General features: G+C 40.3%; 1 protein-coding gene across 3 annotated transcripts in view; it reads right to left on the reverse strand.

Annotated features, from left to right (window-relative positions):
* Window positions 1-14,077, reverse strand: part of LOC128906137 (sodium-dependent neutral amino acid transporter B(0)AT3-like) — a 29,787-nt gene continuing 15,710 nt past the window's right edge. For 2 of the 3 annotated variants that reach the window (XM_054193010.1, XM_054193009.1), the window contains 7 exons: window positions 8,839-8,951; window positions 8,423-8,551; window positions 7,704-7,860; window positions 5,857-6,061; window positions 4,027-4,186; window positions 2,019-2,181; window positions 1-910 (listed from right to left, as the gene is read on the reverse strand). In XM_054193010.1, coding sequence (XP_054048985.1) covers window positions 698-910; window positions 2,019-2,181; window positions 4,027-4,186; window positions 5,857-6,061; window positions 7,704-7,860; window positions 8,423-8,551; window positions 8,839-8,951 — 1,140 coding nt within the window. In that variant the 3' untranslated portion in view covers window positions 1-697. The remainder of the gene's footprint in view (window positions 911-2,018; window positions 2,182-4,026; window positions 4,187-5,856; window positions 6,062-7,703; window positions 7,861-8,422; window positions 8,552-8,838; window positions 8,952-14,077) is intronic. The other variant, XM_054193011.1, reaches the window with a different exon arrangement.

The following is a 14,077-nucleotide window of genomic DNA, read 5'->3' on the forward strand; positions in this document are numbered from 1 at the left end:
GTTTGCTTTAACAGTATTTTCCACTACAGTAAATTGCGGAATCTGCTAAGGTAAGAGATTTGTGCAAAATTAGTTACTCAGATTTACTTAACGTACATTCTTTTAACTGCTGATACTTTATTTTTGCTCTTTGCAATGCTTGAGAATATGAAATAATCACAAGATAACTGCTATTTAAATGTGTGTAGGGCATTACAAAAAGCAGAGTGTGGTGGACAAGAGGAGTCCTTACTCTTCAAGAGCTTCCATTCTACATCTCTCGGGGCGGGGGGGGGGTGGGCGGGTCAGTGAATGAAACTGTAGGTGCTTGCTGTGTTCTAATTTTTATATTGCTGATCCTTAGGAACAGACTGGTTTTTTAGAAGAGAAGTGAAGACAGTGCATTTGTAGTAACTAGCAGGCTTTCCAAGTTTAAAGTCTGTCTGGAGAGAGACATGAAATTGGTAATGCATGAAAAGGGTTAAAACGGTGAGGCTGGTACTCGGTCAGTATGTAGGATTCAGGACAGGACAAGGTTAACGTAACTATTGTGAAATTGTTTGAAAATAAACGTAGCAGCACTGTTTCTGGAGTGCTAGTAATTGGCTGTAAGCATAGGAACTGCATAAACCAGGTTGGTTGGGTGATACCACACTGCAACTAATCACATCTAACAAAGGCTGTCTTCTTTTTACTCCCAGACAGGTACAGTGGGCATTTATTCTTTTGGATGATAAAAGTTGCCATTAGCCCCCTGACATGAAAACACTTCTGGTGGTACGAAGCTTGGCTCCTTGCTTCTTCGCATTCGTTTGATCAGCTGGAGGAGCGCTACCAGAGGTACAAACACACACGGAAGGATAGCTAACAGCACACAGATGGCCAGTACCCAGGGTGGATAAACTTTCTCCTCTTTCATAGGGAAGCCTTCCTATGGAGATAAAAAAGCAAGCAAAAGAAATAATTGGTAGGTACGCTTGCATTTCACTGTGATTTCCATTTGCATTTTCTTATGCTGTTATAGTAAGGGTAGCAAAAGTTTTACTCTTGCTCTACAACAGGATTCAGTGACCCTGTCCTCTGCGTACCCTTCTCATGGGTCTAAAGATGGCTGTAAATGTTTTACAGTTTCAAAGATTTATATCTGGAAGTGTGACACATTCCTAGGAATGCAAGGGTTGCCCAAAGAGTTATCAAAACTTTCACGCTCTCTTGGTTAAGTTCTGATTATTTGTGTTAGTACTCAGAGCTTACCTGGTTTCAGCAGTTACCAAGCATGCTCTTTGCCAGATAGGGAAATCTTATATGAGAGATTTCAAGGGAATGATGATAATGCAGTTTTTGCAAGCCTGTGGCTATGAGTTTTATCTTGGGGTGATAGATACTTCACGGCATTTGGAGGAGACACTGCTGCTGTGTAATCCTCATGCAGTTTAAGACCAGGATCGATCTTCAAACCCCTACGCATGGTGTTTCTGAGAGCGATCCATGAAACTGCAACTGACGTGAAACAGTGACATCCAGATCAAATGTTCTCAGCGTTGACACGTTTTTGGTGCTGAATTAGCCAGCACTGTTCTCAGACCACAGCCTCCCTCCCTGTATGCCTGTCAAAAGTACGTGTTCATAGAAACATCAGGGCCCCAGTGATATTGGTGGTTCTCGCTGAGAAATGTTTTCATGCCTGACGTCTCTTAATGCAGCTCTGAAGCTCTGCTCATGCATTTGTTCTGCCTCTGAGCCCCCTGTAGGTACGAAGTGCCTGTGAGATGTTTCACTTCAACAGTTCTCTGCAATGCACACATTCATAAGAAATTCAGAGCACGTGGGACTCCTCAAGAAGAGGGTCTGTTAACAGAAGGGCATTTTAGTATGTGTAACCCCTATGCAATACTGCAGCCTTCTCATTCTGAGCATTGCATCACTTCAGGCTGCATTATCTAAGCAGTAGATAGCAATGATTTTAAAGGACCTGGTAAGGGAGAAAAATACACAACTCTTGCTTTTGTTAGAAGTTTTGGAAATATTTGGGAACATACATATTTAGGGTTCCAGGCTGCGTAGCTTGGTGACTTCTGTATTTGAAGAATAACAAAGGCCATGAAGACAATTAGCAGGAGCAGAGGGCTAATAAACCTCCATGTGATCTGCCAGTAGAGATTGAGTTTTCGTCCAGTCATCTGTTTCACATCTTCACTGAACCTTTTAAGAGGAGGCATATTTATGATGATGTCAGCTGCAAGTGGTAACAGTTTCACTTTTTTCATATTCTTCTGTAAGTTTTAAACACATGGTACAGCTCCCTAAATCTCTTCTGTTCCATACCCTTCTTTGATAACTTACTATAGACTTAAGTAAATAATAATATCAATAAAGTAGATCTTTATTGTTCCCTACCAGGAATGAATGATCAGTTTACATTGTCAGTTTACGTTACCTGAGCACCTAGTCGAAGGTTTCTAAGCACAAATAAGTGATGAGGATACTAGAGCAGTTCTGTAGAGCTATTCAAACATTTTTAAAAAAGGAAAAATTGCCAAGGGAACAAACATAGCTTGTTGGGAAGAAGTTGGTATTAACCAGCACCAAATGAATCAAATCAGGTCAGAAGCAAAATTATTGCAACCTGAGGCAGCGTGCTCTGCAGTCAGTAGTGCCAGTCGTTTGGACATGGAGCCGATCTTTTACGTACATCTCTTACAGTTTTGTACATTGAATGGGTAGTAGATACATGGTTCTGGGTTTGAGAGTTACATGGTAACCTGTATCTATCAAGTTGGAAAGAGTTTTGTAATCTGGAATCGGAATTGTGATTTTTGTGTGTGTGTGTTAAATACCGGCTTTGTCTTCAATTCTGTTAGTCTAACTGAAGATACTAGAAATTTTCTTGAGAAAATGCTTTTGGGAAATTTTATAGGAAGAAGTGATTTGGCTACGCTCATGTCTCGTAGTAACAGAGAGGAAAAAGCCTACGTATACTAGCATAACAGATAAAATACAGGTGCTGTGGAATCCAGAGTCCGTTGTAGCACATGAAACCAGATTTTGCTGCTACTTCTGCATCATGGAAGATTGAGGGCAGCGAGAGGGATGTGTGAAGTTGTTTATGAAGATACAGGCTGGGAGTTATCACCATTCAACATGGGAAATGCTCCAAGGATCTTAACACTGCATGTAAAAAATGTAATGCAGGGACTTCAGGTGTAATTGAGGAAGATTTTTTTTTTTCTTTCGGTTTCCTGTTTTTAAAATCATAACCTATGGTAAGACTTAAGATGGGATGATACTGAAACACCTTGTTATGCAGCAGCACTGGACAAATGTGAGTTCGTTACCTCTACAGTATACAAACTGATCCACAAAAAAATCAGGACCTTCATGATCCCAGTGCCAGAGAAAGAGTTGGAAAGGTGAAGTCCCAACATGTAACTGAGTAAATTATAGAGAGGAAAAAGATTAATCTTTATTGAGAATTGCAGAAATTTCTGGGCTGGAAGGGCGCTGAGTAGAGAGGGTAGGTTTATTCTAAATCAAAATGAGATAAGGTTTCTGGCATTTACAATTACAAAGGATGTGGGAAAGCTTTTAAACTAAGGAGTGAATGTAATTAGTGTCTGTGACTGCGAGGATTGTCAGCATGCAGGCCCCACTTTTAACATGAGGCAGTGACCGCATATTGCTTACTATGAAGTTTGAGGAGCAAAAATAATGATAGACAAAAACCACAAGACTATACAAAACTAAAGGGCAGTAACAGGAGGATATTTGAAAGATGGTGTAACTACTCTTGGCCAAAGAACTACAACGGCTGTTGACTTTCTAGCTTTAAACTTAGGATCCCCCCCTTCCATAAGTGCTATGCAGAGATTATCCCTCCTGTCTTACAAATATAGGAGACTTGAAGCAAAGAATGGTAACTACATTCACAGAACTGGTAAGCGCTACAGAAATAAGTTAATATTGTATACCTGTATGTAACATACATGGATTGAGAGGAAAATGCATTTGTCTCTTATGAGAAAAAAATTCCGTCTGTTTCCAACATACCTTTTAATTTTATACACATACACAACCCCAATCACTTCAAAGAAAGCGATGACTAGAAGAGGCAACGAGCCAGCATAGCGGTCAAAAATGTCAATCCAGTAACTCCCCGAACCCAGCGTAAAACACAGAGCAATGAGGAAGGAAATTAGACATATTATACCTGAAGAAAAAAAAAGATATCTTTGTTACTGGAGTACTGAACTGAACTTATATTTTATAATAAATATATACTAAAGTATATTTTTATTCTAAATTATTTTTGTTCTTGTTCTAATGATTTTTATTCTCTCTCCCTCTGCAGAGCTACAACAAGCTGGTTTTTTTCCTTAGGGGAGCTAATACCACTTCCCAAACTCGGTTTTCCCCTGTGTGTTGGACAAAAGACACCACTCCGCTGCAGGAGGAATGCGCTCATGTGACTTGGAGCATCCTTCAGTTGTTAGGACTTCCAGCAGATAGCCTGCGCTGTGCTCTGCTTTTGCCCTATGTTAATTTTTGACTGATGGAGTGAGTTTCAAGTGCCCTCGTTTTTCCATGCAGTCATAGACTCAAAGCACAGGCAGCTGGCACCTGAAAAGCCTTAAGGGCTCCCTGGATTTCGGCTCAGAGGGCCCAGAGCTACAAATGTGCATGTCCCTTATGTCCCAGCATGCATGATTTAGGTTTCACCACGCTTCTTTACAGTCAGTTCCCCTTTAGCCAAGATATAGGTTTGGGGTAATTGAGAGAAAAAGTGGGAAGGAGGGAAAGCGTTGCTGGATGCAGACGTGTACTGCAAATCAATTTGCATGTCCTGTGTTGTGTTACTAATTGCTTCTGACTCTTGAGATGGCCTTTGCTTCAATGCTGTGTAGAACTGGCTCCAGCCTTTTTTTTAAAAACAAATAAACAAACAAAAAAAAACCCCCAAAAAAACCAAACAGAAAACCAATTGGAAAATCACTTTCAAAATAATATGGTTACCTCATCAAGTTGTAAATAAATTTGCTACTACATAAAAAGTTGTAAAATGAAAAGGATAGAATTTAGATGCCCCAGGAAGACTTTAAAAAAGGCATGACAGCAATGTTCCCCAGAAGAATTTAAAAGGGCACATTGGAGAAGTTTTAATCCATTACTCCAAACTGCCAGAAGTTTTTCTAGGCCAATTTCACAGTAGGATCAGTAGGATTGCTCAGACTCTCACCAAGTCTGGTTCTTGAGGAGCAGGTTGGGTTCAGTAACTGTCTCTGGTTGAAAAGATTCTGGGTTTGGTACAAGAACAGGATCACACGCATTCATGACTCGGTTTCCAAGTGCTAGTGTTCTACTCTGGTGTGTTCACAGAAAATGTGAAATAATCTGTAGTAGCATGAATCCGAATGAAATAAGGGTGAATGACCTATCTTACAGTCGTGACAATGTGGTAAGTTTGTGCGCAGGTGGCAGACCAGTTGATGTCACTGGTTACCTTAAAATGACTCGTTTAGGTGCCAAAGGCTTAAGTGAAGACAAGGCTTTTCCTGATGTCTGCAACAGCTCTGAGTGAACTTGACTCCAGGAATAGCAATTTAACAAGCTTTCTCAGACTGAAACAGTTCTTGCAAGCTGAAGAAAAAAAAAATGGCAAGGGCAATAAAATACTGTCATCTGACAGCTGCTGCCATAACTGCTACCTCATCTATGACCTTATCTTCTGCAAACACAATCCACTGCCCTTACTAACACTGTGAGATAGCTAAGTTAATAGTACAAATTCTTAATCTCTCTATGTTATATATTAAGCGGTTGGTAGTTTGTGCATCTATGAAGAAGCCACCTTCTTTAAAGAAAGCAAAGCAAATACCTTACCAGATAATAGCTCTTTGGGGATTGATTTAGATATAATTCGAAGCTCTAGAAGAGGAGTGAAGACTCCCTCGATGTTCCCAAACATAGAAGAAAGGCCCAAGCTGAACAACATTATGAAAAACAGGATGGCCCAGGCCTGGGAGCCTGGCATTAGAATGATGGCTTGAGTGAAAATGATGAAAGCCAAGCCAGTCCCCGATACGCTCTGCAGAATTCACAAACAGATAAAAATGCATATTATAGTGGGGTAAATGTAGTTTCTCATGCACATAGAATTATAACACACTTCTGTCCTTCCCTGGAGCCAAGGGTGCTGGTCAGCCTGTGGGGCTCTGTGGCAGCCAGCAGTTGAGAAAGTGGGGAGTGTTTTGGGGGGTTTTAATGTTAAATGGTCTATCAGAGATGTGTAGACAATCATAGAGCAGAATTTTAGCTTGTACAGAGAGATGGGTCCAGAGTAAAGCAGATCTGAGAGTTGTAATTGAAATAGCAATTGTTTTGCTAATGCCATCTTAAATATGTTTTTAAAAAAGTAATCTATGACGTAATAGCTGCTGGAGAGAAAAAGATGTAACTAAGGACATGATTGCCACTCTATCAGCAAGAGAGTTAGTGAATTGTTGATCATAAAAAACCCCATAATTACCCAGGCAGAAAGGGCTAACAGGCAAAAACCCAACTTCAGCCAATTTTCTTTGTATTCAGTCTCCCAAGGACAAGGATATTTAAATCTAAGCATTGAAAAATGCTAACATTGCTCTAATTTGGACGTAAAATATGTTAAGCTGTAAATCAGAAATGGGTGCCATCGGAGGAAGCCAGACAAAACAGAAACTGACTCTTGTAAGGGCTGGAATGTTGTCCTTGGACTTCTCCATCGCATGAGTAAAATAGCCTGTTTCACCATCATTGTGTGTTAAGGCTATTGTGCGTTAGCACACACTCTGTCTCTCGCAAATGTGTCCACCTTTTTGTCCTAAGATTTTACTGTATTTTTTTTCTCAAGCTCCTTTCTTGCTTATTCTCTCCTCCATCCATAGCCCTATTCTTTTCTCATTAGGTGGTAAGGACTTGTAACAAGGGAGTACAAGTGGGTGAGTAGTAAATCGGAGTTAACAGGACTGGGTGAGATCACTGGAGCAAGTGGAATGAGGTTGGAGAATTAAACAGGGAAGAGACATCTGTGTTCAGTGATAGGGGAAACATTTTAGGAGAGTTGGAAAAGAACGAAACGGGGAGGATCATGATCTGTTTTGGCTGGGAGGGGAGGGTGGTTGGGGGGAAAAAAAAAACATATTGGTGAGATCCTGTGCAGAAAGGAGGAAAAAGAAAAGGGAGAGGACAAGAAGGAATAGAAAGATGGGGAAAGGAAGATAAGAGGAGACAGTGATGAGATGCCTTCCTGGTGGTCATATATGTTATTGAAGGCAAACAGTGAACACTTTAATAGATTTTTTTGATACTTTCCTAAATATGTTTTTAGGAAACTCCCATTCAGCATTCTTTTTTCTATAATCTTTCAGTTAGATGTTTCCTCTGTTGTGCTTATTCCTGTAAACCAAAGCAGGACTGAATCTAATGCCCATGGTAGGCTCCAGGTAGGAGCATCTTTGAAGATTAGTTTTGTGCTAATAATGGTAATTTTGCATGCTGTACCAGACAGCATGGAGTTCTGACTGTCCTACAGCAGTGTTGTTATTTCAAATTGTGAAAAATTGTTTTGTTTCATGATTATGTGTAATATATCCATTACAAGTAGAGTAAAGTACAAGTACTTGTAAGAAAAAGATACCAGTCCTTCTACACATTTTGTTTAAGGGTTACTTTGTTGAAAGCAATTATGGTACCTGATCAAGAAATTCTTGAAAGTCACAGCTTTTCAGTTTGAGCCCAGCAATTTTTTCTGGATGTGATGAATTTAGGAAACTAATCCATGTTGTATAGTTCTGTCGCAGGATGCTTTCTTCTGGAAGGTCAAATTCATTGATGATACTGATAATGTTCCTGGCAGAGAAGCCAACATATCAATAGTTTAAATGTTTGCAGCTGATGTGGCTGGAAACGCTATGCCAAGTATTTAGATGTTAATAGAAAGTTGCGTTTGCTTTTTGTGCTGTTATTTACAATTTCAAGGGAAATATTAAATGAGGACTTGTATATAAAATACTTAGGAGAAAATATTCAGACTATTTAATCTCTTCTCTTTCAGATACAAAGCCTCCAGACCATTTCCACCACTTATATTTAATAACTTAGTGAATCTAGTGGAATAGGAAAAGGTGTTGGTTTCTAACTACTTCTAATGCTGGTCTGAGATTGAGATGTGATCCTTGATGCACTACTTGCAGTGGATTGCTTTATAATTTGTCTTGTGTCTTACAAACACTGCCCCTGGTCATTCTTGCCTCAGTGCCATAATACTTTCTATTTTTATATTAGACTTCTCCATACAGATGCTTTTCCTTTTTAGGAAAAATGAATTCTCTAAATGCGTGTTTTGCAAGTGACACATAGCCTATTTAGACGTTGAAACCACAGTACAACACTGAAAACACAAGTTTCTCACCTGTCCAAGCAGTCCCAGTAGCCTGTGGTTGCTTTAAACCCCAAAACAGAAAAGACTGGGATGGAAGCGTAGAGGGATGTCAAGCTGTTCACAATTGCTACTGTCACAGCGTCCTTTTCACAGTCATTTCTAGAAATAGCATTCAAACAAATGAAGTGACTAAAAAAAGGCAGTATTTTTTCTGTGATTACCTCAGGTATTTCTACAAACATTTTAATTCTTTAGATTTTTTTTACCCCCCCCCCTTCACATTAGAAAACCTATTTGGCCTTTTAGAAAGACAGCAGCTGTTAAGATCTTTAAAAAAATTAAGAACCTTGATAAATACCCTAAGGAAAGAGTTCTGAAAATTTCAGAAAATTGCACAAAATGCAGCAAGAATTTAGCCAATTTATAAAGGTTGTAGTTCTACTTACTTTGGTGGATTGTAGCTTGAGAACGCAATAAGCCCTCCAAAAGCCAAAGAGAGAGAGAAGAAAATCTGGGTAGCTGCATCAAGCCATACACGGGGATTTTTCAAAGTGCTTAGCTGAAATAATAGGAATAAATGCGTATATTAGGCTTAAATTAAAATTTCTTTTTCTCTTCCAGTTCTCATAGCTCATCTTTTATTTCACTTCCGAAATTGTGAGTTGTGTTGCCATCTAAATACACTGAAAATGGAAATTAGTACAAAACATGTAAGTAAAGCAGGTGCTTCTGGAGACATAATGTATGTAGTAATTACAGAATTTGTTTCATTGTACGTCTCTTCTGTCTGATGATAAATGTGTGTTTCTAAATGGTAGGTATTAGGCACACAATAGGGACAGCACATTACGTTTTTCCTCAATTTATTTTTTTTTTGTTAATCTGCATATTGGGTAACTTGCAGTTTAAGAATATTATTTTCCTAAAACGCTATAAACTAATACTGAACCTTCATTGTTTTAAGACACAAAGTGATTCCATAGCTTTCCAAATTCACTTAAAAAAAAAAATTAAAAAAGACTAAAAGCTCAAGCAGACAACCATCTTAGATTCAAAGTACTGTGAAAACAACAATAAAATATAAAAGGACAACATAGGAAAAATAAGGGAAAAGGAGAAACTGACAAGAGTGAATTTTGAATTTTGTGTAAGGGCAACATGATAGAGGAAGCTAAATTAAAAAGTCAGTGATTGCTGGATTACAGAGAATAATGCGCAATTTTAAATAGGTGCGCTAAGAAGGAATCTTACCATTAAAATCAGTCTAAAAGAAAAAGATAAAACATAAGTAATGCGCAAAATGTAAATGTGCTCAATAAATATTAGTTTCCTGCAGAAACTAAGAGGTGATGTTTTATATTCATACCCTGCCAGGTGAATTACTTTGCGATCCGTTATCAAGCTGGGGGAATAGAAACCAGTATTAGTTAAGAATGAGTGTTTCAAAACCCAGCTGGCACCAAAGTGATACCAGGGCTGTAGAGTAATTTCACTTCATTTTACATCAGTCAGAGTCAAATCTGCATCCTAGTCATCACGCAGGGCGAATTGTGCGGTTTCTGTGCCGTGTCTCCCTGCCTGTGCTATTCATTCTAGTGCGTGACTAGGAACGTTTGTAGGAACGATCCTTCTAGGAGCATTTGTAGGCAGGAGAGTTAGGTATGCCAAAAGATGCTTAATAGCATTTTGGGTTTCTCTGAAGCTGGCCCGAGTTTGAAGAGTGAGAATAACAGGTTCACCTCAGTGCGGATGGATGCGGCAAGTGCCGTTACTGCAGACGCTTGCTCCACAAGGATGCCAGTGCTTTGACCACAGCAGAACTGGTGCAACCTTTTGTACAACATAGCAGATACCTGTAACCTTTACGGGCTGAAATGCTTCAGCTTAGGCAAACTTTTCTAGAGGTTTATTTTGAAAGATCATAAGCAAACCCTCCAGTACGAGAGCGCTCACTGGTAGGACCTTGTGCAGGTGCAGAATTAGATCACTATTGCAGTGCAGAAGCTCGGCATTTGCATTGCTACGTGGCCTTCACAGTTTAACAAAGTGCTGCCAAGTCAATTGTCAGAGCTGATAGATGCGACTGTTACGAGTCCGGCTTTCTGAGTGGGGACTTTGGCAAATGAGCCTGGAGATAGTTTCATTTGGTGCTAGATGCAATGCATTTATTGACTCTAAAAGATACTAGTTGACCCCCAAACTTGAAGAAATAGTGGGCAGGCAAGCATGCCATGGCAATGTCGTTATTGACATTGAGGCGTTGGAGCGTCTCCAGAGAAGGGCAACGGAGCTGGTGAGGGGTCTGGAGAACAAGCCTTATGAGGAGCCGCTGAGGGAGCTGGGGTTGTTTAGCCTGGAGAAAAGGAGGCTGAGGGGAGACATTACCGCTCTCTACAACTACCTGAAAGGAGGCTGTAGAGAGCTGGGGGTTGGACTCTTCTCCCAAGTAACAAGCGATAGGACAAGAGGAAATGCCAGTATGCTTTATTGATGGTTTTGTCAGTGTTAGGTTGATGGTTGGACTAGATGATCTGAAAGGTTTTTTCCAACCTAGACAATTATATGATTCTATGATTATCTGGTCTAAAGCTAATTATGAATCTAAATGTTATTTTATGTTTTCAGTAATATGGCACACAGGTTTCTTAAGTGTGTCTCCAGGAGAAAAAATTTACTGAAGCTAGAAACATGCAGGTGAAGATACACAACCAGAACGTTAATGAATGAACGTGGAAGTAATGAGGAAAGGAAGCATAATTCCTTCCTCCCTGGGTGGTGAGATGTTTGGATACTTGGAACACATGAAACACAGAGAGAAACTGTCTTAAAACAGAGTCGAAAAATACTGGGATCCCTGTGATGTGTAATTTTGGTGTAAAAACAGCTACTGTTTTTCTCATAAACAAGTGGCCATCAAGTAATACTGTACTTAAAGACAGCAGTTCATTAAGGTAATGCTTTCACTCTCCTTAATACCGGAAACAATAGGGACAGACCCTAGGAAGGAAAGGAGTTTTAAGTGTCCATTCACAGGAATCTATCAATCAGGTGTAAAACTAAACTGCAGAATAGAGGAAAAAATTACAGATTGCCCCTGTGATAGAGGATCTAGTGCCTGTGCTGCCTTTTTGTTTTTCTTGGCCATTCCCACTGCTTGTTAAATAGCTGCAGAACACTGGGCATCAGTTGCCCAACCAAGTTCCTGGAAGTGTTCATTGCCAGAGAATCCCCAAATATTTAAAGTCCCTGAAGCTTTTTCAGATGTGAGAGAGGCTGGAGGCGGAGGCATTCGTGCTCCTTAGCTGACACAGATGTCCACAGAAGCTGAAATGCGTAGAGACCATTGCTGATGCCTGATGGGATCCCTTTTCTGCTACTTCTGATTATTTTTTTTTTAATCCAAGAACCTTTCCAAAATTCTCTGTTCCAGCTCCTGTGTTGCTTCATCTTTGTGCAACTTCTGCTTTCCCCTCAAATGCCTGTGAGTGTAACTTCAGTATCTTTTTGTTTTCTTGTCAGCTTCGCTTTCCAGGTAGCCAGGGATTTAGAGAGAGTGAGTAAATCGTCAGGCTTCTCCATGTCTGAAAGTCAAGGAAAAGAAGTATTCATTATTTTTTCTAGAATTTAAGGTGTGAAAGCGTGTCAAATGGCAAAAAGCCAGGTATGTATTTCTGCATGAAACAGCCTGCCGCATTTAAAATCCATATGCATGCAGTTATTATTTGTGATATTTATTAATGAGAACTAAAATACAAACTTGGAAAGTGAATGAGCTTAAACAATGGTGGTTTGGAAAAAAAAATTAATTCAGTTGGGTGATTATGACGTTGAAACTGGGTAAGATGTGACTTTTAGCACTAGGTATTATTTTCGTTCACAGATTTTCAAAAACAACAGTGAGATGTAAGAGTCACCAGAGAGTGCATGTGGCAGCTATTACAGAGAAACTACAACTTCTGCTGCACTGCAAAGCTGGAAAAAAGTTGGAAATTATTGCCTCCAATGAGTGGAAAATGTCAAGAATGTTGGTCTTTTTTTTTTATTTAAAGCAAGCTGAAACAGGCAGTAGGTGAGCTAACTCATACTTTATTTTGCTAAAGCTTTACAAGCTTCCTGCAAAAAGACAGGAAAAGAAGAAAACATCACACACTTAAGAAATATGCTTTACAGTTTTGTAAGCTAATGTGGTCTGGGTGGGCCAGGTAAATCTTTGCCAAAAGAAACCCCCCAAACCAGCAACCGCCCTGTACAACTCACTTTGGCACATCCCCTGTGGAGAAGTGTAACAAGAAAAACGCATGTATTTACCGATGCCGGTGGTGGGAATAGTTTCTCATTAAACAGGCTAACAGAAAAAGGCAATACTGGTACTGCAGTTGTGGGCTAAGGGGAAGAGGGGAGAAAGGAAATGTTGCGGTTGTATGCTTACTGTCTTTTTGAAGTCCTTGAAGTGCCAAAATCCTCCGTAGCAGTTGGCATGTTAGTTTAACAAAGCCATCTCTCTGCCTTACACTGTAACTTTATATGCAGTAGCAACACCCATAGCAGATATCACTTACCAGGCTGTTGCATCAGCTTTTCCATGTTTGTAGACAAGAGCAGAGTTTCACCACCAAAACCATCTTCAGATGACTCTTCAAGGATGTCCCCAGGATCTGCGTCCTCAAACCGACTAATCATTAACTGCAGGTTGATTGCAGCTGGATTTTCATTCTGACTTCTGGCGCCAGTCTGCAAAACCATCTGGCTCTTCTTTTACGATGATCCGCTCCCCCTCAGCACTGCAATACCTCCAGGCTTTGTGAATACACGCATATCTAGTTTTTTGCATTAAGTTCACTGTGCAATGATCATAAGTCCTGAAGATGCCTGAGCTCTTCCAGAAAAACCCAACAGCCCGGCTGAGACCAAATGACAACAGGCCGAGCCCTGTTCTGCTTGTGTTGTCTGATGTGCTTTCTTCGTTTAGACATTGCGTTGCATTTATTGTCCTGTCTGGGCCCTACAAAAATGCAAGTGCACATCCTGATCTCCTGTAAAGACCAAGGTTGTCCCTTTTGAGCTCTGACAGCATTCAATGGGTGTCCAGGCCACTGGGGTTGCAGGGGGAGAGATAAAAGAGGTGTCTCAGCTGAGCTTGCTCTTGCTGTTGTCCCTTTCCAGGCTTGGCACATAGCATATTTCTGGGCTTCTTGGCTTATGTTCCTGTTGTAGGAAGGGAAAGGGAAATACCTGGTGCTCCTGTGGTGGGAAGCACTGCTGGGGCTATGGAGGCAGAGGATGCTCTGAGACCATCTGTCAGCGAGTGCTGCATTTCCTCCTCTGCACTCCTGGCTTTACAGAGCTTTATAGCACGAAGGCAGAGCTGTGAGGAGCCTATGGTTGATAGCAACCACTTCATGGGACAGTTTGAGTTTGCATTTGGGAAGGCCGCTAAGGCTAGTGTAAGACAGGTCCTTCTGAAATGGCCAGCATATGGAGGGATGTGGGACTCCTGTCTCTTAGAGAAGATAAGAAAAAATGGGAAAAGAGTATTCTCCAGTAGGTATGTCTTAGAGACGGCTACGGGGGTGGGGGGGAACTTCAGCTATGGAGAAACAGGGGTAGGAGAAAATTACTTTCGACCTTAAAAAAAAAAAAAAAAAAATCGCTTTGCAGTGTAAGTCCTTCAGTCATTTTTCTTAT

This window comes from Rissa tridactyla, chromosome 2 (genome assembly GCF_028500815.1).
Source record: "Rissa tridactyla isolate bRisTri1 chromosome 2, bRisTri1.patW.cur.20221130, whole genome shotgun sequence".
Classification (NCBI taxonomy): domain Eukaryota; kingdom Metazoa; phylum Chordata; class Aves; order Charadriiformes; family Laridae; genus Rissa; species Rissa tridactyla.